General features: G+C 42.7%; 1 protein-coding gene across 1 annotated transcript; it reads left to right on the forward strand.

The window, feature by feature from the left end:
* Window positions 1-374: 374 nt before the first annotated feature.
* LOC310917708 (UDP-N-acetylglucosamine transferase subunit ALG13-like) lies at window positions 375-21,140 on the forward strand (the record flags this gene model as incomplete). Its single annotated transcript, XM_083876202.1, is given in 22 exon segments — window positions 375-515; window positions 831-914; window positions 1,619-1,669; window positions 2,404-2,450; window positions 3,328-3,400; window positions 4,688-4,769; window positions 5,115-5,295; window positions 6,000-6,075; window positions 6,815-6,923; window positions 8,118-8,182; window positions 9,067-9,167; window positions 9,749-9,876; window positions 10,557-10,791; window positions 10,917-10,926; window positions 10,930-11,024; window positions 11,233-11,395; window positions 13,451-13,583; window positions 13,827-13,862; window positions 16,471-16,593; window positions 19,626-19,666; window positions 20,591-20,774; window positions 20,875-21,140. Coding segments are annotated over 22 exon segments (2,424 nt in total).
* Window positions 21,141-21,640: the final 500 nt, after the last annotated feature.

Consider the following 21,640-nt stretch of genomic DNA (forward strand, 5'->3'; position numbering starts at 1 on the left):
GGATGGAATTTTGAATAACCACCGGACCGACACTCCCGCTGGCTCTTCACAGCAATAACACAAAGCTAAAGGCCCGATCTTACCCAAGCCAGGTGCGGCACAACCCTCTCCCCGCACCTCACGACGCGCACCCACTCTGCACACCACACACGCTAAAAATCAACCCAAAACCACGCTAAAACATCCCTGTTGGGGGCGCCTCCCGCAGGGATCCGAGGGGCTGAGCCCTGTGAGGGCCGGGCGGCCCCAGGTGGGCGCGGCGGGCCCTGACTGACCCCGGCCCGGCCCCTCAAGAGCCGCGGCCGCGCGCCCCCGCCTCGCGCCCCCGCCGCGGCTCCGCGCCCCCCTCAGCCCCCGCACCCCCGGCCGGGAAAATGCACAAAGCCTCCAAAAAGTACTTCGGGCAGAAGTCCTTCAGCGAGGTGGCTATGGATGAGTACCTAGGCAGCTTGGGGCTGTACCGTAAGATGACGGCGAAGGACGCGTCTTGCCTTTTCCGAGCGGTCTCGGAGCAGGTGCGAGGCTGGGCCAGGGGGGTGTGGGGCGGCCGAGGCGCCTCAGGCCCGGGGTGGGCTTGGGGTGGGCCCGGAGAGCTCCGGGAGAGCTCCGGGAGAGCCGGCAGGGTGCCCAGAGCGAGGGATGGCTTGGGGATGGGTGGGGATGTGTGTGGGGATGGATGTTCCCGGTTCCAGCCCTCAGCCTCAGTGTCCCCGGGTGTCCCCAGCCTTTGCTCTGCCTCCTGTGGTGGTGGTGGCCTTGGTCTGGAGGGATTGTGCCTAACGCCAGGCACTAATTAAACTCTCTCTCTTTTATTAACGTTGTTGTCCCAGCTCTTCTCATCTCAGATTCACCACGCCGAGGTTAGGAAAGCCTGCGTCTCGTTTATGAGGCAGCACCAGTCCAGGTTTGAATCCGTAAGTACCGTGTGCTCTGTGTATATATAAACTGGGAAATGCTGTGGGACGGGTGGTTTAGCACTAAACGTTGTGAATAGGATGCTTTGCCACTCTCGGAAGGCAGGAAAAAGGTGACTGCTCCCTTACCTTGAGTCGCAGTTGGAAAAGTTTTATTTGACTTTGTTTCTGCTGTTCCTGAAAACAGGCGAGTTGCTAAAAGCTACATCAGGAGTATGGAGAGTTATTTGTGTAGCATATTTATTGTGGAGCTGCCGTTGTAGGATTTAGGTGGGAAATATGTAGGATTTTGGAGCAAGAAATGAACATTGAAAGGTGGTGGGAAATCCTGGAATAATGGAGTTAAATCGTGGGAATTTTTGGTTGGTTTTGTCTGTGGCAGTTTGTGTGAAGTGCAATGTAGGTTTGTAGGGTATTGATGTGGATTCTGGGGTTTTTGTTTGTTTGTTTCCCCTGTAATCACATTTAAGTGCTTCATCTAATCTAGGAGGGGCTTGAGTATTACTTGGAATTGTGTCCTTAATTTTTTTGTTTTAGGATTTCCTGGAGTTCTCATGTTGATACCCAAATCATTCCTATGTTCTGTGTGCCTTGCCTCCTCCAAACTAACAGCTGGTAGCTGTTAAGTAGTGTTTAGGTTTAGTTTAAACTTTGTTTTCTAACTGCCTAAATTTTTATATTTGTTTTCTTGTTTTTGTTAAAAGTATGTGGAAGGCTCATTTCAGAAATACCTAGAACGACTCGGAGATCCCAAGGTAAGCCTGAGCTAAGATGTATTAAGAGATTTAAATGTGAAGAGAGTAGAACAGGACTAGAGACTAGAACTAAACAGGTGTTTAGGTAATTATTTAAAATGTGGTTATTTAAGTTTGTGGGATTTTTTTTTTAGATAGACCCAAATCTTTGGGAAGCAATTGCATAAGTAATACTAAGGGTTTGTACTGGATAAATGTGAATAAAATGTACATGTATAAATAATACCAGTTTTAGTGGGGAATTTGCATGGGTGCAGAGGAACAGTCTTTGGAGGCTGGACAGTAAAAGCTCATTCATAACTGTAATTCTTCTCTATGGAAAAAAACCCAAAATATGTGGAGTGTACCTTAAATGAAATGTCTGTCAGGCTTTACACTCCCCTGCTTCTTCCTTTACTGTTCAAACTTCAATTTCTTTAGTCTTTAACCAGTAACCTTGGTGAATGTAGTAGTTTCTGAGACAAATATGGGTTTAAAGAAAATTTATCTAAAGTGATGTGTTGTAGCAACTTAATTTTACTAATTTTGGTAATTCTGGTCACCCCATGTAGCAGACTCCTTTTACCACACTCTCCCAAATCCTTACATCTCAACTTTCAGTGCATTATTGCTTTAACAAGCAAACTGAATGGGTATTTTAATAGTACAGAATTTTAATACTACAGGAATGTGAAATATAGTTGTTGATGTTTAGATGCCTCTGCTATCTCACATAATCTCATATTCTTGCATAGGAGAGTGCTGGCCAGCTGGAAATAAGTGCTTTATCAATGATGTACAAGTAAGTACCTCTTTCTTAAGGTTTGCTTTGTTTTGTACTTGGTGTGGGAGTTCTGGCCCCAGAACTTTCTTTGTGTTTGCCACTGAGAGGTGAATGTGTGAAATATGATGAGAAATGCTTCCCTAAAGGAATTAACAGATGTATAAATGGTGCCATCACAGCCCCTGTTTTAATGGGCGTTAAGGGCAGGGTCAGTTTCCAGAGATGCTTGTTTGTTATCTTTTTGCTGATATTAAACTTGAACGTCAAGTGTTTTGCCTCTAGTGGCTGAAGACTGGAAAACAGGCAGAACCAAAGAGCTGTGTGCAGTGGAAACACTGACTAAACATGACTAAAACTCCTCACGTAGGTGTTCTTGAAAGCTCCAGAAGTGAGCAGTATCTGCCCTACCTGGTGTGTAAGCACTGGTATTTATTTCAGAGGTAACACAGAACTATCTGCCACCTGTGAAAAGCAGTCTGGCTCTCTAGTGGTAGAAAATAGAAGCTTCCTTTTGGAATCTCATTTTGTCCCAGTACTAAAGGGATAACTGAAGTTTGGCAAGAATTACTGAGGTTCTAGTCCTTTCACAGGGTGCCTAAATCACTTAGGCTGGATTGTCTCAGTGTCTGAGCACCTTTCTGTAAGCATAAGTATTTGACTTAATCTGTGAATAAATATCATGGTCTTTCTCAGATAATTTTTATTATCCCCTCAGGATGGGTTTGCTCACCTGGCTGTTGCATTATGGTAGCATTCATTTATCAGGAAAAGTGCTTTGCTTGATTTTTCTGTAAACCAGCAGCTCTAAACTGCTCCCTGGAAGCTTCTTCATAACATGCAGCACTTCTACTGGAAGTGTGCTCTTGCAAGTGTTGTTTTCTCTCTGCTCCCCTAGGCGGGATTTCATTGTGTACCGGTACCCCGGGAAGCCACCCATACATGCCACAGACAATGGCTTTGAAGACAAGGTCAGTAGAAGTGAGGGCAGTTTCCTTCTGTTCCCCTGCCTAGTCTGTTTCCTTAGTTTTCCTGAAACTGGATGAGTTGTGCAATTTTTTTTTTTTTACCTGGAAAGGGGAAGTTAATGGGAAGGGATGACTGTAACTGATTGATTTTTGTGATCTACAGACTGATCCCAGTCCAGAATGGGAGCTATTGTAACAGCTTGTCTACATCAGCATTACTGCTGGGAGCAGAATGAAAGGGCATAAAGGACAAATACTTTGTATTACCTTGCATCTGACCCCTCTGGTGCTTTCTGTAGATGTACAATTGTGTGGCTACTTCAGGCGTGATGCCAGTGAAGCTGCTGTGGAGTGGATTTCAGTGTAGGTTCCTAGATTTGCCAAGTTGGCCATTCTGCTCTGAACCTGTGCTGCTGCAGCTGTCACTGATCTGCTGATGAGCACTGCTGTCTTCATTTATGTGTTCTTCTTTCTTCATCTACGCAGTTTCCTGTGTAGCTTAATTTAATTCCAAAACAAGCTGAGTTTAAATCAAACAGCATGATCCAAGTGCATGTTTGCCCTCCAAGGCTTTCCCACCAGAGCTCTCATTAAGTGTTGGCAGCTGTCTGTCATTACACTGTGAGTTTGGGCAGCAGCTCCTTCTGGTGTTGCTCCTCCTCACCACGAGAGGAGAGCTTGTGTTGGCAAAATCCGCAGAGCACACAGAATTAAGAGTCCTGGCATCTGGGAGCTGCTTTTTCTGGGCACCATCCTCGCTGGCAGTGTGCTGACAGCTGCCTCAGGGCTTCTGCCCATTGCAGTTGGCTGTGCTTGTGTGCCAAGAAGTTTGGTAGGACATGTTTACATGGTGTGTCAATGCATGTGTTGCAGAAAGCATCTCTTCTGCTGCTTAAAGAAGTAAGTTTTTAAGGGTTAGAGAAGTTAATGCTCTTCTGGCCTTTAAGGCAGAGGAGGATGGAATGTGCCTTTGACACTTGGGATAGTGTGTCTCGGGGTGCTACATTCAATGGGTTGTATTTATTTTACCTCATGAGCAAATGGTGGTCTTGGAAACAAGTTCAATACAGCAGGATGTACAGATGGTTTTCTTCATTGTATGATACAAAGTTATTTAGAGGCTTTACCTAGATTTCAGCTTTGAGCTGATGCTACAGCTTTTTTATGTTTATATTGAGAATTTTTACTGTTCTCTTGATGAGTTGATGTCAACTGGAGAATGAAAGGCTATCAGAATTTGGGGTTATGTCATTCCAGCCTTAAAACTTTCTTCTTATTTTATTTTCCCAGATTTTACTGTGTTGTTCCGGTAACGGCCATTATGACTCTGTGTATACAAAACAATTTCAGGAAAATGCTGCCATTTGCCAGGGTAAACTTGAAATCATTTTTCTATGGAAGAGAATTGTGTGTTTTCATATGTTTAGAGGCAAGGTTTGTTTCAATTTTCAAGGGTGGGGAGAAGAGAGATGGAAGCTCACTTATGGTATATTTTTATGCATAGACTTATTTTTTTACCTTTTAAGTGGGTGTTGGACCAAATGACTTCCAGAAGTCCCTTATTCCCAACTGAGTTAGTTTATGATCCTGTCCCTAACTGCATTTGATGTCACTACTGCCTTGTAACAGTAGATCACATCTGAGGATCTGCCTGCCTTGAAAACTGCAGGAGTTCTCATGGATCTCACATTATCGAGCTTTGTGTTGGTTTGTTCAGCTGTATTATATGAGATCCTCTACAAAGATGTGTTTGGCATGGATGAGGAAGAATTAAGGTCTGCAGTTGAGGTGTTTCGAAGTAGATCCAAGAAGAACAGAAACAGTGGTCCTGTAGGAAGTGAGGATGCAAACTTTGATGGTCTCCATGAAAAAGAGCCCAGAAATCCATCAGAAAAGAGGTAGTATGCTGGGAAAGGGGATCTGGTAAGAGGGAAGCAAAAAACAAAACCCCACCAAACCTTAAAAACCTTGCAGAGAACAACTTTTCCAAGTTTCTATGATTTTTTGTGGAACATTAACTCTTCTTTTCCTATATTATGACACAAACACAAAGCTCAAGTATATTGTGGAAGAGTGTGCTTTCCTTGGAGCTGGGAAGTGCCATGTATTGAATATCCTCTGCTGCAGGCTGTGTTGTAGTTGTGTGTTACTCTGTAAAATGACAGCTCATTTGTAAGTAAAATTGCTCCTTATTCATTAGAGCTTTTTAAAATTATTTTTTAATGACAGACCTATTAGTTTTCTAAGCCTCCAAAGCTCTGAAAGACTTCAGAGCTGCCTCTGAATGCTTGAAGGCATCATTGGTTTGATGGTACCTTGCACAGAGTGTTGTACTTGACAGTGCAAGAATTCAATCGGTGGGATCACCTTCATCCTTTCCTAATTTCAAGCAGTAGCCCTCATTACAGGTGGGTTTTGGAACAAAGGTCAAGTTCTTAAAGCTTGGAAAAGGCTTTTCCTGCACTGCATTTCACCTTGCTGGTGTTTAAGGCAAAACGTGCCACTTGATGGCACCATGGTGCTTTTTCAGGTTGTTGGTGATATTAATCTTGGCTGGGAATCGTGTGTTGTAGCTTCTGTAGTCTTATTTTCAATTTTTTAGACTGGGCGACTGGGAAGGCAATGACCCTGAGAACCCACAGGAAACCAAGTTCAAACAAGGCATTGAAGAGCAAAAGGTTTGGCAGTTTGGAGAAAAATCCTTATGGTTTACTTTTGGGTTTGTTTTTTTTGGTTTTTTTTTTTTTTTTTTTTCTGTTGTATGATGTTACCCTTCCAAGGGCTAAATCCTCTTTACCACTTTCTAAAAATGTATTTTTGGCAAGTGGGTGGCTTATTTCTTCCATCTACTTGTCTTTTGGTTTTGCCCCTGAGTTTCTCTTAAATTGGAAATGCTCTTTTCCTTTCTGAAATTCTCTAGTTCTTTTCTGGCTGATTTTTATTTCCCCCAAAAGATGGAGCTTAGCAGATGTTTCCTGATTTGCTGTTTGTTTTTCCCAGAATGTGGTTTAAATTAGTTCACTTCTGTCTTGACCCTAATATAAATTGCTTCAGAATACTTTTAGAAATTCTACAGAAGTAGAATTTTCAGATACAATAACTGGAATTCTCACCAACTTTTGAAGCTGTGGCTTCATTGGTCTAGTTGGCTTCCTTTGATTCTTTTTGAGTACAGAACTTGCCAAGTTTTACTCTTGAGCTTTTTCTGTTCTCCAGAGTCAGTTTGCTCAGCACCTGATTGCCTCAATCTGTTTTCATACCCTTGAGTTTTAGTTTTTAGGGAATTAAAGTGGAAATGAAAATTTTGGAAAATAGCATCTGTACTTTTTTAAGTGGTGCACAGATGCTGGCAGGATAGAGACTGTGCTGAACACATGAAATGCACTTGTTAATGCTCCATTCCAATTCTGTTTTTAGCCTCCAGAAAATCCTCCAAAGATGCCTGTTCCTTATAAAGTGCTAAAAGCACTGGACTCCACCATCTATCGAAATGTGGAGTTTGATGTTTGGCTGGACAGCAGAAAAGGTATCTTTGGAAAGGGGAACGTAAAAAAAAAACTCTTCCTGTAGTAGGGTTAGGATTAAACTTATGAATCTGAGTCCCCTGTTTCTTCAGCTGAAATGTGAAGGACACAGGTGAAGCCAGCAGGTAGCTGTAGGTAGGAAATGTTCTTGATTTCCTGTCTGGCATTCAAAATACAAAATACCCAGCTTCTGATACTGTATAATGGTATGAGGTTGCTAAAGATCTGATCTCTGCTACTTATGGACTGTACACAGGAAATAGGAGGATTCAAAGCAGAGCACAGAACTCCGTTGCCATTCTGTTGTATTGGAAAGCATTCAAATGTGAGGTTTTTGTTACAGCATGTGTGCAAAAGACTTCTTTTTAGAGCACGATTTTGGCCCCAGAATTGTATAATAATGAAGATCTCAAATTTAGCATTGAGATCTGTCAGATGAGTTTTTCTCCTGCCTCCCAGCCCTCCTGGGCTTGAACATTCTGCAGAGATTTCATGGTTCTCATGGCTTGGGAAAGGTTGGCTGCTTTTCGACACTCACTGTGGCAGATCTGTAAAGCAAGGAGTTACCAAGAAAAAGATAAGTTTTTAAGTGATACTTGATGTCTGACCCAAAGTGCTTTGCACGCTGAAGAACTCCAGCATTTCACCACGGCGTAATCAGTAATGAGGATCATTAAAATTCTTGGAACAGAGTGCAGTAACCAATTATCTGTGTAGAATACTGACGTGCAGAGAAGCCAGGCAAGGAACAGAGGTAAAAAAAGCTGAAATCTAACAGCAAGGAGACTTAAGGCAATGTTAGCTTTTCCTGATGACATTTCGTGTTTGCCAAGTACCACCGAGACTCTGGCGAGATAAGAGATGTCCAACATTCTTAATTCCAGGATTTGTATTAAATGCAGGATTAGCTCTGTGTCACCACAGGAGCTGCAGTGTTGTAGTAGTGCTGCTTGCTGCATTATCTGGCTTTCACTGGTTTCGTGTGACTTAGCCTGGTTATGGTCTATTGTAAGAACATCTAAAGTTACTCCAGCTGTTACTGTGGGGAATGTTCAGGTGTGCACAGGAAGTATTTAACTCAACTGGCCTATAAATTGTAGTTGGGTGCTGTCATGATGTACTTGTAGGATGTGTGATGAAAGAACAGTAGCTTAAAGGCTGTTTTCCCCCTCATTTATTTATTCATTTATTTTTAGAGCTTCAGAAAACTGACTACATGGTGTTTGCTGGGAGACAGTACTATTTAGGAGACAAGTGTCAGGTTAGTACTCAAAGGAGACCCAGTTATGATAAACTGTTAAAGCTACTTTAAATGGACTGTGATAAACCTTGAAAGCATTGGATTTCATAGATTTTTTCTAATGCTTTTCTCATTCCCTTCCCTGTAGATGTTCTTTTAAATGTGATTTCTTTCTAAAATCTACCTTTAAACTTGGTAGTGTGATAGAAGAGCAGTTTGGGGATTCAATGTAAACCAGTCATCCACATTCTCTGAGTGCAGAAGTTCCAGGCAGAGCTCAAAATGCACAGGGGGTGCTTTTGATGTAGTTGTCTTCAGATTTTTCTCTTGGGTTAAGCAACAGCTCTGGATAATCTTATCTCTCTCACCAACAAAATAGCAAAATATTTTTATAAAATAAAAAGGGAAGAGCTAAAAAGGGAGGAGTAGAATGATCTGGACTGGAGATGCTGAAAGGAAGGTCAGTTTTCTTTGTATTCTGATGTCATATGTAGTGAGGGCGTATTTTTTTATCACTCTTTAAGGAAGTGCTAATGATTCACAGTGACTTGTTTCTCACTGAGCAGAGCTTTCCTCTTCCTACTTTATCTTCTGCTCTCCTCAAGTCCTTAAGCAGCAGTCTTCCTTGGTACTTATCTGCTGGGCACAGGGGATAAAAATAAATTAGGGAGCAGGTATCTTGCCTCTCAGTTGCTCACAAGACTGATTTTTATTTCTTTTTATCCTCCCTGAAGTTAGTACAGTGCTCTTTATTTTGATTACAGTTTTAGAGAAATGTTTGAAACTCCTGGGCCAGCTCAGTAACATGGGACTGGGTAGGAGCAGTCTTTGCTTTTAGTGGTTTGTGGACAATATTCTGATGCAGTTTGGGGGTTTTTTTAGAGCTTCCATTGCTCTCTCTCCAGGTGTGTCTGGAACCAGGAGAGAAGTATTACAATGCTCATATCCAGGAAGTTGGACAGGATAGCAACACATTGACTGTATTTGTGGAGGAGCTGGCAGAAAAGTAAGCAGTCTGGTGATGACTTCAAGTTTAAACTCTTTCTGGTTGAGGGGTTTGGTTTTCCTCTTGGATTTTTAATGACCAAAATGATTATTGTAATGCTTTTTGTGAAGTTTTCCTTCACTGGAATGTAAAAGTGATCTTTGCAGTTTGGACTTAATTCACAGAGGGCAAATTGCCCTCTGCTGCTGGGTTTCTATGAGTTTTTATGTTGTACCCAAGCAACGAAGTAATTGGCACTTCTGGTGAATCTAATCACTTTTCCCCCTTGCTGTTCAATCACTCTCCCTCCTCCAAAGCTGGGATTGACAACATCCTGCAAAAATTCTGTGTTGTCCCTGCTTTTTAGGGGTACCTCTGGAGGCAGGGGAGAGAAACCTGACCCAGGAAATAAATAGTGTTTAAACTAAAGCCTAGCTTGTCTTTTCTAATTAAACAAGTAGCAGTAATATGTGCTTGGTGCCAGAAAAAACAGATTATTTATTTTCACAAACAGTTTTCCTCTGTCTTAGTGTTGCTTCAGCTTATGTTGTTGTGCAGAATGTCTCCCTGGGGCTCTGCTAACGTGGGTGCCCTTCCTGCAGGCACACAGTTCCTTTGGCAAACTTAAAGCCAGTGACACAAGTGGCTCCTGTCCTTGCTTGGAACATGGCTCACAGCAGAAGAGGAGGAGCTTATCAGAAAGTAACAGGTGGACACTTCTCAGGAATAGGTTTGTACCAGGATTCCAGATGCTTTCCATCCCTTGGGGAAATAGGTGCTCACACAGTTGTAACAGTAGCACTCATCAGATAGTGGAAGCAACTTAATTTTCCCTGTGTTGTAAAACTTGGCCACTGCAGGGGTTTGATGGAAAGTTCTTTTCAGACAGTGATGAATTTGCCTTTGCAGAAGAGCAAATCCATTGATGTACAAAGCAAATTTGGTAGTGCTCAAAATTGCCCAGAACAAATTTGCCACTTGAGAACCATCTAAAAGACATGTCAGTGAACTAGAGAGCTTGTCTGATCTGGCATTAGCAGAGATTCACAGAGAGACCAAAGCTTCCTCAGCCACTTAAATATGGGTTCAATTTAGTTTGGAGGAAGAGTTGTGAGATTTTTTTACTTCCATAAATAAATGCAGTCAGCATAGAGAGATTTTAGCACTGAGAGCTGGTTGGAACAGCTGAAGCTGGGAAGGTATTCTCATGTCAGATCGTGTATCCTCCTCATGTAGAATTCCTGCTTGGTCCTTTAAAAGAAAAGTCTGTAGTTTCCATATTTACAATGCACTTTTTCTGGAATAGGCCACTGGCTTTCTTTTCTATGGGTTCAAATATTAATTCTTTATCATTTGAGACCATAGCTCAGATTTAAGGTGTAAATCTTTTGTCCTCAATGGAAACAGCAGAAATGGACATGAAGACACGGAAGAGGATGCTGAAGAAGGTCCGTGGCAAGGAGGTGTTCATGGCTGTGGCTTACAGCAGGGGACAGCCAGTGCTGCCCCCCCGGCTGCAGCACGGGGCTCCCTCAGGGCGCTTCCCTGCCGTGCACTGCTCCCAGGGAGGGGCAGCCATGGCCCCCTACAAGCCCTACCACCAGCAGAATCCTCCCAGGCACCACCGTGAGCCCGGCGTGCCCAGGTAGGGAGCTTTGAAAACCTGAGCTTGCTGCTTGTTTTCTGTTCGTTCTTCCTGCAGATTGGTTAGGAGAGAGTTTGTTCTGAGAGGCACTTCTGGTTGTTGCACCTTTTCACCTTTACACTCAGGGGGTCTGCCTGATTTATAGATAGACACAACATGCTTGGCCCTCAAATAACATTCTACCCCAGCTCAGGGAGGAGAGGCTGTCAGAGCTATGACAACTTTTCTTGCAGGTGAGTGACAGCAAACCTCTTCCACTAAAAATTGCTCTACCAGGCACTGAGGAGTCTGGCAGGGCATGAATTACCTGTTGCTGCAGAGTATGAAAGAGCAGGTTTCTCGTGGCTGTGCAGAAAGAACTGAGCTAAAACTGAGCAGGCAAACAGAGGTGAGAGTGCAGGTGGTGGTGGTGACTCCTCACCTTGTCTCTTGTTCCCCGAGCTCGTTCGGCCGCCGCCCGCTGCCCTGTGTGAGCAAGGAGTACAGCTTCGTGCCAGGGGCTGCAGAGGAGCCCCAGGGGCCAGAGGAGACTGTCATCTTCTGTGAAATCAAAGGAGATGATGACACTGCTTTTCCCACTCTGCCTGTGAGTTATGAGCAAAGGGTAAGCTGGAGCCTCTCAAAGAGGGAGGGGGAAACTAAATGCACATTGATTCTTTACCTAAATATACAGCAGCTTTTTTTTGTTGTTTTCTTGGAGTAAGGTTTTTCCTACTCTGCCTGTGAGTTTATGAGCAAAAGGTAAGCTGAAGCCTTTCAAACATGAAGGGGAAAACTAAATGCACAGTGATTCTTTACCTAAATATACAGCAGCTTTTTTTTTTGTTGTTTTCTTGGAGTAAGGTTTAGCAGTGAATGTGACAATGGAAAACTGAAATTAGTCTAGTTCCTGTAAAACCTGCGTGAAACCTCAGTTTTTCTAGATGTTCCCCTTCTTTGTATCCTCAGTAGCACCACTTGTTTGCTTTTAAGCATATTTTCATAAACATAATAATGTTTCTCCTTTCTATTGCAGTTTGAAAGCAAAATCTTTTCCTCCTGTGCGTGTCTGTCTAGCTCTAAATATTGTGGGAGAAAGCTTTTCACTTGTTTGCCACACTATAATTTATTGTTTGGGTAGCAAAATTCAGAAACTGGATAGTGATAGCCTGGATTTTTTTTCCTATGAATTTGTAGTTGTGATGTTTTGGATTAACATGTTGTTCTGACACAGTTTCTTCTGCTGTAGAAACAGGAAAAAATTACAAACCTAAACTTTTCTTAAAGCAGTCTCTTTGTTGAATTGTAGATAAAGCGGCAGTGTATTCTTAAAGTTTAAAAGGTGTGGGTTTTTTCCTTTGTTTGTAGTCTAAGCGTAGTCCAAAGCTGCATGTGTTAAAAAAAATCAATTTATACATAGTTATCTGAATAGGAAACAGACAAAAAAGAAACACCAACCTGGTATGTTCCATTTTTTTTTGCTGTGTTGAAGCAGTGAACTTAACTAGGCTTAGACTTGTATTTAAATGAGGGAGAGAGAGTATGCTTAGGGCTGTTTCAGCATCAGTCATTTTTTCTTTGCTCTGATGTACTAGATCTGTAATCTTTGCTCTGATTTTTCCTCCAAGAGTGCCAAGGAATAAGGACACATTATCCTGCAATTTTTTTTCCAACGTGAAATCAATACAGCTCAGTGGTTTTTTTTCTCCCCCTTTGCTAGACTTGCCTGCAGCTCCTAATGAATAGGTTTTCATGTTCTTTCAGTGACTTTATTGTCAATGCCAAAGCTTTTTCTCTGTCTCTTCCTTGTCTTGTTTAGTAAAGGAATGTGACATTTCCTGGGGAAAGATGCATCTCACAGAGGACTCTGCCATGCTGCCAGAGGCCTGGTGGGAGAATCTTCTGCCTTACCACCTCTGCTTCAACCTTGGAAATGTTTCAAGCCTCTCTGAGCACTTTATCCATCTCCTAGTCACCAGTGTCTTCTGAGGAGAGTTTTGAGTGTCACCTTAGCCATCACAAAAGACTGAATCAACTTCTTCTACTCCAGCATCTCAATCCTATATTCCTCCTTTTAAATTGGGGTGCAGCTAAAGACTGATTTCAGTGCAGCAACAAAGGGCATGTAAAACATTGCTGTGGGCAACCTTGGGGCATGCTTGCTTCTCTCTGAAATAGTCAGGGTTGCATGTGTGGGTCAGCCAGGTGCAGACACTGCTGTCTATACCAGCAGCCACCTTTTGATCCCACCAGAAGGATGATCTTTCTCCTTGATGATCACTGTTTGGATGAACAGATCTGCTGCTGGTGTGGGGGGAAGGCTCTGGAATGAGGAATGCACTGATACATGTTGGGGGCAGCAGCCTCGTCTGGGATCTGCTCCCTCCTTTGCAGCTTTGTGAGAGCTTGGGATAAAGCTGGATGAGTTCTAGGGGGGAGCAGCTTGACTGCATGGCAGAGGACAATGGCAAAGCTCCTAAATTGCATTAATTATGCAAGGTAGAACAGAAGGAAAAGGAAGGAAATGTATGTTGCATTGGAATGGACACACAGGTGATGCTTCTAGTAAGCTTTGGTTGCAACAAGCTGGGTCAGCCTGCCTGTTTGATTGTGTCCATCTATAGAGCATGGAAAGGTTCTGAATTATTTGTAAATGTGTGCTTCTGACTTTGCTTTTCAGAGCCACAGTAGCCCTGCTCCCATTGTCCATGGTCCAGGGGCGTTTTGGGTAGCAAGGAGAAGTCCAAACACTGTTCCACCTAACAAGCAGACCCTGAGTGCCTTAGAGGAGGAGGAAGAAGCAAGTGAAAGTGGTGAGTTCTAAAAGGATTGATAGGCAAAAAAAAAAAGAGAGATTGTCTCCTTTAGGAGATGTAAGGAACCTACTTTTGACAATGAAAAGCACATTGACAAAGTGAGATGATACTGGAAGCACGTTATTAATGGATGCACTGACATGTAATTGCAGTAACTCCAGCTTTAAGCTTTTTTTTGCTCCCCCTTCCTTTTTTTTGTTCCCCTCTGAATCAAAACTTCTTGTTCTCTCTTCCTTGCAGGGAAATTTCGTGAGGAATATATTTATGCATCTCCAGGTGAGTAAAAGTTTCAGCTTTACTGATAGAACATTTGGTGAATGTAATACACTCAAATTGTGGCCTTCTAAGTTTGTGAAGGATTAGATTTAATGCAGCTCCTTTCAATTTATTTTGCCTATGTCCTCCAGATCCCAGCTGTGAAAATACAACAGTGTTTACTTCAGCAGAACCTACAGCAAACTTGGTAAGTTTTATTCACAGACTGTTCAGATTTGAGATCTCTGAGGTGTGTGGCATTCATGGAAGCTGTCGTTGGATGCATAGTAGGCCAGAAACTTAATAAAAGAAATTAAATCAACATTTCTTTATATGTTCATCATCCTTTTCTTCCCTGAATGGTGAGGTTTTTATCTGAGTCTGGATTGCACTGGATACATTAATGATTTTCCACCTTTCCCTCTGCAAAGAGTGTGTGTCTTTGAGTGCTGTTTACTTTTCTTTTGCTGCTCCAGACAGCACTTGCTTTTATCAGGCCACACTTCAGGTTATATTCCAGTTAATCTTAGTTCTCCTCTGTGGGACTGGAGAGATCTTATCTGTGGTAGAATTTATCTTGGAATTCCTTTTTTTTTTTTTTTTTTTTTTAAATTAAATCTTTAATCACCTGCTCCTCCACAGTGGATGTGAAAGCAGAATAAAACTGTGTTTAGTTGAGCTACAAAAAGACACTCTGGGTGTATAGTCCATGAATTTAAAACTAAAGAAAGGGGTGTGGTGTGTGTGCCTCGTGGCTCCTTTGCCCCTGGAATGAACCAATGCTTTGCTTTGGAATCCCTTCAGGAAGAAGGGGCAGTCTCGGTGTCACCTCAAGATGAAGTGGCTTCCTACAGCTATCCCCAGGAGGTAGTGTCTGCTACTCTGAGCTGTGTCTCACACTTCACTGTGGTGGCCCTGCAGAGAGGTGACCTCTCTGCTTGGACTGTGGCACTTTGTGGGGACCCCTCACAGCCTCTGGCAGCAGAGAATACAATTCCCTGCAAATGCAGGCAAAACAGACAACGCCTTGCAGGTGTCTGCAACTCTAAACTGGTATTTTCAGGCCAATTTTTAAGGAGTTTTTGGGTAGTTAGTGCCTTTACAGCTAGGATTTACAAGATGGATTTGTGTGAAGTGAGAATTTGTGAAGTGTGTGGTATTTTCATAGTCTTTGTCAAAGCCAGCTGCAGAGGCAGACTGTCAAATACTCTTGACTCTTTTCCAGGTGTTGGTGAACTCTGCAACAGTTTCCACCTCCACAGATGTTTATACTGCTCCAGCTACAGGTCTCTCTTCAAATTCTGCTGCCTCCACTCCAGCCAGTGTCATAACAGCAGCTCCCCCACAAACAGCAGTTCAGCCTGTCATAGTATCTCCCTTTTCTGTGGGGAGGCCAGGTAGAGTGTACAGACTGCAGCTGGACTTGGATTTCCAAGTTTTCAGTTACATTTTCCCCCTCCTTTCCTCCCCCCATCCAAAACAAGTGTTAAAAGGCTTAAAAAAAAAAAAAAAAAAAAAAAAGGTGTTACTTGCTTTGGTTTAAAATTACATAGCTTTAACTTGGCTGCTAACTTCATTTTGAAGGGGCTGTTGCCCCTGAATTTTTATGGGAATTGGAGGTCTCTGCTTTGGGTTCCCCTCTTGCCACCTTTAACCATTAATGCCAAATGTTTGCTAGAAAATTCTTTTCAGAAGGCAGAGTTCAGTGCAGCTCCCTTCACCTCCCCTTTCCTACAGCCAGTTTTCCTCTTGAGTTGAGGTAGCAAGCCTCTAGAACACTATCACTTCCAGGAGAGTCACTGGCTGGGGTGTTTTAGGGTCCAGTTAATTTTTGTGACCCTTAGTTTGTTCTGTGCAAGGAGATCAGGTTTGTGGGTAGTCACAGGGTGCACTCTCCACTTTAGGTACTGTACCTCCTTTGCTCTTGGAAAATGGCAGTTATGTAAAAATTCTGGTTTCCTTCTTGCAAAGAGCACTTCTCCTGTCTTCTGTAACATTTTATTTAGCATCTAAAAAATCTCCACCTTCCATTCTTCTCAGTTCTGTCTCACTTTTCTTCTCTTTCTTTATTTTTTTTTAATTTTTCTACTCTGCATGGGAGTTTAGTCAGCGTGGTTCTCAAAGCTGTCTGCTCACTGGTGCCAACCTGCTGCAGTGGTAGAGGTGTGGGCCACCCAAATGAATATTTAACACTTGTCTGTCCAGAAGATTTTTGTCCTGATATGTCTCAAACCTTCCCTTGGTTTTTGTGGGTTTACTGTCACACTTTGAGGACTTGAAATGATTAATTTGTTCTCTGTTGTTCTCATACATAACTATCTGTCCTAGAAGTCTGGCCTGCCTTCTAATATGAAGAAATGATTGAAAAAGATTATTTTTTTTTCCTTTAACCAGGATATACAGCTTGCAGATAGAAGTGCAGTTAAGGCTTGAGAGATTGAAACCTTCCCATCTAGTTTTAAAATTTCTTCTGGACACTTTTCCAAGTGATTGCTGAACAGAATTTTGTATTTAGGGGCACTGAGGTGTCAAAGTACATACTGAATTGTGTAACTCAACACCTTACTCATTTGACATACCATGGCAAAAGTTGACTTTTTGGATGACACTTGTTTCCTTCCAATTGTAGCAGTTTCTTCGGTGCCATTCCCAATTTATTCAGCTCCTCTTCCCCCAGTGAGTGAGGTGGGAGAAGCCAGTGCTGTTCTTCCAGCTTACTCTTGTGATCCCAGTGGCAGTGATCTGCCTCGAGGTAATGATGGTGTTTTGTATTTTTCCTCCTGCTTCTCTCCAGCACATTTCTGACTTGTGTTCTTCTTGGAAGCTTAAAGAACACCAAGTGAGAACACATAGTGAGAAGAAATGACTCTCTGTAACTCGCAGGGAGTGAGAAATAATATTGCAGATACTTATGCTAAAGTGTTTTCATTCCCAGTTTTGAACAGAAACTTTGTATCTCACTCAAATATGTGATTATTGCAGTCTCGACAGCACCTTTATTAAAGCCCAGGAGAGTGTGCTTGGCCTGTATTGTACTTGTTTGTGGCAGAATAATCACTTTTCTGATAACTGATTAAAATAAGAATTGTGTATTTATAAGCTGTGCTGTTGCACAGTTCAGTGAGGTATTTTGGTTGTTTTGCTTTATGGTTCCAAGCTGTAATTCCGTGGTATTACAGAGCAGGGCTGAAGTGTGGGGGCAGCTGTTCCTTGGGTGTGCAGCTTTGTCACACACACTGCCATCACCTGGGACATGTCTGAGGTCCCTGTCGGCTGTTCAGCAGTGACAGTGCAGGGACCAGCCGTGCCACAGGGTGCTGCCTTGCTCTGCAGTTACTCTGCTGCCTCTCTGTGCCCTCAAAGCCAAGGTTTGTTAATCCTGGCTGTCCCATTTCCCCTTCCCTGATCCCATGCACACATCAGAGTTCTGCTTTCCAGCTTTAGCTGAATGCCCTTAACGGAGGCTTTCCCCACTTGGGAGAATGGGGTGTTAAGTGTGCTGACAAGAATCTGGAGTGGATGTGGATTAATAACCTCTCCAGACCTTGCCTGGAGCTCTTCAGCTGAGCCAGTCCACACCATATTGGCCCTGTGCTGCTTGGCACAGACTGTAGGAATTTTAAAGATTGCTAGTTAGTAATATTGCATGTAGCATTTATGTTACACTGCTGGAGTTTAATCCATATGGCCTTTAAGTTAAGAAACTCAGCAGGTTTGGGGCAGGGCAGGGTGAAGTATGTGGGTGTGATTGGAATTGTGTGTGCTTTGCTAAAGACACCAGTCTGGTATAGATGGGGAGCAGGACTTGTCAACAGACTCAAGTCCTGGGAGGAAATCCTGCTGTGGGCTCTAGCATTACTTACACCTACATTTATTCCAGTTTTCACAGCATCTTGTGTCTTATTTTAATGGCACTTAGGACTTGCCAAGTGCCTTTATTAACACAGTGACCTCAGGTGTCCTGCCCTTGCCTGGTGCCCTGTATTTGAAGGAGCTGTTGGTAGAAGCCTGCTTGAAATGACTGTGTTCCAGAAACACTGTGTTCAGTACTGGCCAGAGCTTCCCATCAGCATAGTAAAAACTATCAGGAAATGAGATTTTTATCAGGCATCAATGTGGTCTTTATATTTTCCTGTCGGGATGGGCAACTTTTTTTTTGACGTAGCTGTTTCTTCATAAGGTTGTCACGTTTTACTGAAGATGGACTTGATTTCCAGACATCTAAAAGAGGAATATAAACGAAAACTGCTCTCCTACTGTACTGACTTCTGTTCCATCATTCCACAGATGTCAGTATTTCCAATGTCAGTTTGTCACTTCAGTCTCCCAGCAATTCCTTTGTACTGTTATTGCTGCTATGGAAGCAGCTGTTTCATTCAGCTCTTATGCTTGCTTTGCCTAGATTTGCATAAACAATTGAAGAACAAAATTGGGTTTTTTAACAAAACACTGAATTTTTCCAGATGTAATTTCAGCTCTATACTGAAAAGTTCATATTTGTGTAAGTCTTTGGAGTATTTTTAATATTTTACTGACTGTGGTGAGTGTTACAGCCAGACCACCAACATTTCCAGGACTGAGGATCTGTGTGTATTTCCTAAAACAGCTGCATGGATTGTTGCCCTGATTGATGGGGTTGAACAGGAAAAGAATTGAGAATTGCCAGCAGTGACAAAGGAACAAATCCTCGTGCATTTTAAAATTGCAGTTTGCTTTGCTGATGCTTTTGCCTTCCTGCAGCAAACAGCAACACAAAATGGCACAGAGAGCAGGGCTGGGAGATGGGGCAGGGCAGCCAAGGAGCCCAGGCCTGCTCTGGGGCAGGGTGGGTGTTTGTGAAGATGGAATAGAGTCACTGTGGAGGTGTTGCTGAGTTTAATCCCTCTGTGGCTCCTCTTGAGTCCTCTCCCTGCTTTTCTTTGGCTTTAGTACAGCTGGGAGCTCAATTCTGTGCTGTGGAATGGGTCACTTACTCTTCCTGAGCCTTCAAAGCAAATCTGTATTGGAATCTGAGAAATCAATTTTTTTCTCATGCACAGTTCCAGAACTCCATCATGGGATTAAGATTAAACACATACCCTCTTTTTTTTTTTTTTTTTTTTCTTCTGCCCTTTCAGTGGGTCAGCTTTAAAGGTTTAAAGCTGCTTCACAGTTTCTGGACTGTTGGAAATGTGTTTCCAAGTTCAAAACCCTGTTGCTTTTGGAGAGAGGTTTCAAAGTCCCTTCACACACCTGGGACTGTTTCTCAGCATATCATTTACTTGGCTGGGGACAAACGGTTCAGCACAGGGAAGACAGAAGTAAAATACTCTGTACCCTTGTGAGGAAGGAATATATTCCTTATTCCTGCTTTCACTGAGCTTAATATAACAGTTGGGGACCCCAAAATTTGGTGAGAAGGTCTTAGGATTGCTCTGTGTTAAATCCTAGTTGCTTAGACAGTGGAGCCTTGTAAAAAAACTGAGTTATCACTTGAGTCATCAAGATGAATAAACCAAAATTAAAGCTAATGTAGTCATTGAATTAAATAATTAGTTGGCCTGACAAATGGTCTGCCATTGCACAAACATCTAACTGGATTTAGTTAAAAAGATGAATATAAATAGTTGTTAAATTAGTTTTTAGATACATTCTTTACCCTTGAAACTTTAAAGAAAAGGTAGTGCTGAAATATTGTTATTCATTAAGTAAGAATAACTTCAGATAAAATGTTCTTAATGTAAGTTGCTTTTGCTTCTTGGTTTATATTCCTCTGCTCTTTAATGTCCTGTCCTTTAATTTCAGATACAAAGGTCTTGCGGTATTATTTTAATATGGGATTGCAAGTAAGTGCTTTTTAAATGAGTATAGCAAATTGCCTGCAGAAACTGCTGGGTTTCCTGACAAATGTACTGATGTATTCAAAACTTTCAAGTGTCCTAAATGTGCTTTCTGTGCACTGGACTATTAATACGGATGGATTTTCTTAGTGGAGGTTAAAGCCTGGATCAGGAAGGAAAGTTCTACCTCAAAATGTGAAGTACACCATATTAATTGTTTAGTAAAATAACCCACAGTATTTAGTATGATAACCCACAGTAGTGGGTTGTGGTTTTCTGGTTTTACTTTTGGCTTTTTGCTGGTTTAGGGTTTTGGGGGTTTTTTGTATTTTGATGCTGGATAAATACTCTTTCTGTGAAGAATTGTTCAAGTTCTTCCCCTATCTTAAGAGAATTTGTGCACTTAAATTTGTGCACCTTAAGCATCCAGGAAACAAACATCAAAGCCCACTTAGAGATGTGTGATTGGGGTCTCCTGGGACTTGTTCAGCTGAGCTCAAACTGGTTAACACTGTTTCTGTGTTCTGGAAATTTGCTCTGCTGAAGGATTCTCTGTAGCAGTAGTCAAGTGCAGTGTCAGTGCTGCTGCTCAGGGGAGTAAAAAACAGCAACATGAGCTCCTTCAGCTGAAGAAATGGGAAAAATCTCTGAATATGACACAATTAATAAGTGGGAATCTTCTTCCTCTATAAAGGCTTTTGACACAACAGCAGCATGGCTCTTGCTGCAGGTATTTCAGGATCTTTCCTGGTAGGCTGCATTGGTTTGATGGGGTTTTTTTGTTTGTTGATATGTCTTAAAGGGCTAAGGAGGAAAAAACTTCACTTTTTCCTGCCCTTAGATCTGAAAGTAGCAGTGATTTGGAGGGGGGCTGGAGAGTGTGTGGCTGTATGTATGACCATCATTTCCCTTTTTTCTTTTTCCTGCAAGTATTGCCACCAGAGCTGCTGGCCCTCCATGATGTACATGCAGCCAGTGCTGCCTCCCTCTCCAGTGGAAGTTTACCCAGCATATGCTGAGCCACCTCCTGTCCTGGATCAGGCAGTGCCTCAGCTCTTCCCTGATGCTGGGCAAGCTGAAATCCACCAGGTTCCCTTGGAGGCATCAGGAAATGGTTTGTATTTGAGTAATACTGTGTTCATGCCTGTTTAAAAAGGCCATCAATGTGGCTGGAGTGTGTGAATGTGCTTTTTGTTGTGGTTTTTTTTCTCAAGGTAACTTCCAAAACACAGAGCCTCCAGCCCTGTCCTATGGGCCAGTGTATTACCCCGTGGTGTCAGACCCCTTCAGCCAGCAGCCCCTGCCTGGCTTTGACTCTGTGGTTCCTGCCTACCGCTACATCGGCACCTGGCACCCCGTGAATCCTCCCCACGGCAATTCCCCACCCGTGGCCAAGGCTGGGAGCTCAGCAGCACCACCCCAGGTGGGCTACATGGCTTCCCCCAACCCTGCACCTCCCGATGCACCTCAGGGAATGTGAATCTGGGAGCTGCAGGCTCCTCCTTGGCCTCTCTTGTTAATACTGTTTTGTAAATGTTCCCTTCTCTCAAAGAGTTGAGTCAAACTGCGTTCAGATTTCATGTTTCTCTTTAGGTTTATGCTACTGATAGATGACCAGGTGTTGCTTTAGTTGGTTAGGAAAGCATAAGAGAAAAGTACTGTAGTGCAGAGAACAGCTTGGATGTGAGTATGTGAAAAAACATGCTGTGACTAAAGGCATGTTGTGCATGTCTGGGGCTGGCACTGGAGCACCTGGTTCTTGCTGCAGCACTGAATCAGGCTGCCATCAAACTCAGGTAAACACTGGGCACAGGGTCATTAGAAAGGGGTAATGATATTTCAGATAAGTTAACTTTCTCAGATTTTTGCAAAACAGAGCTGCTTTGTTTCTAGTGGTCACGTTTGTCATAGCTGTATTTCTTCTGTCTGACTTCATAGTGCATAGGTTTTGTGAAAAGTGTAATAATAATGTTTTGATCT

This window comes from Zosterops lateralis (assembly GCF_965231275.1).
Source record: "Zosterops lateralis genome assembly, chromosome: 21".
Taxonomy (NCBI): domain Eukaryota; kingdom Metazoa; phylum Chordata; class Aves; order Passeriformes; family Zosteropidae; genus Zosterops; species Zosterops lateralis.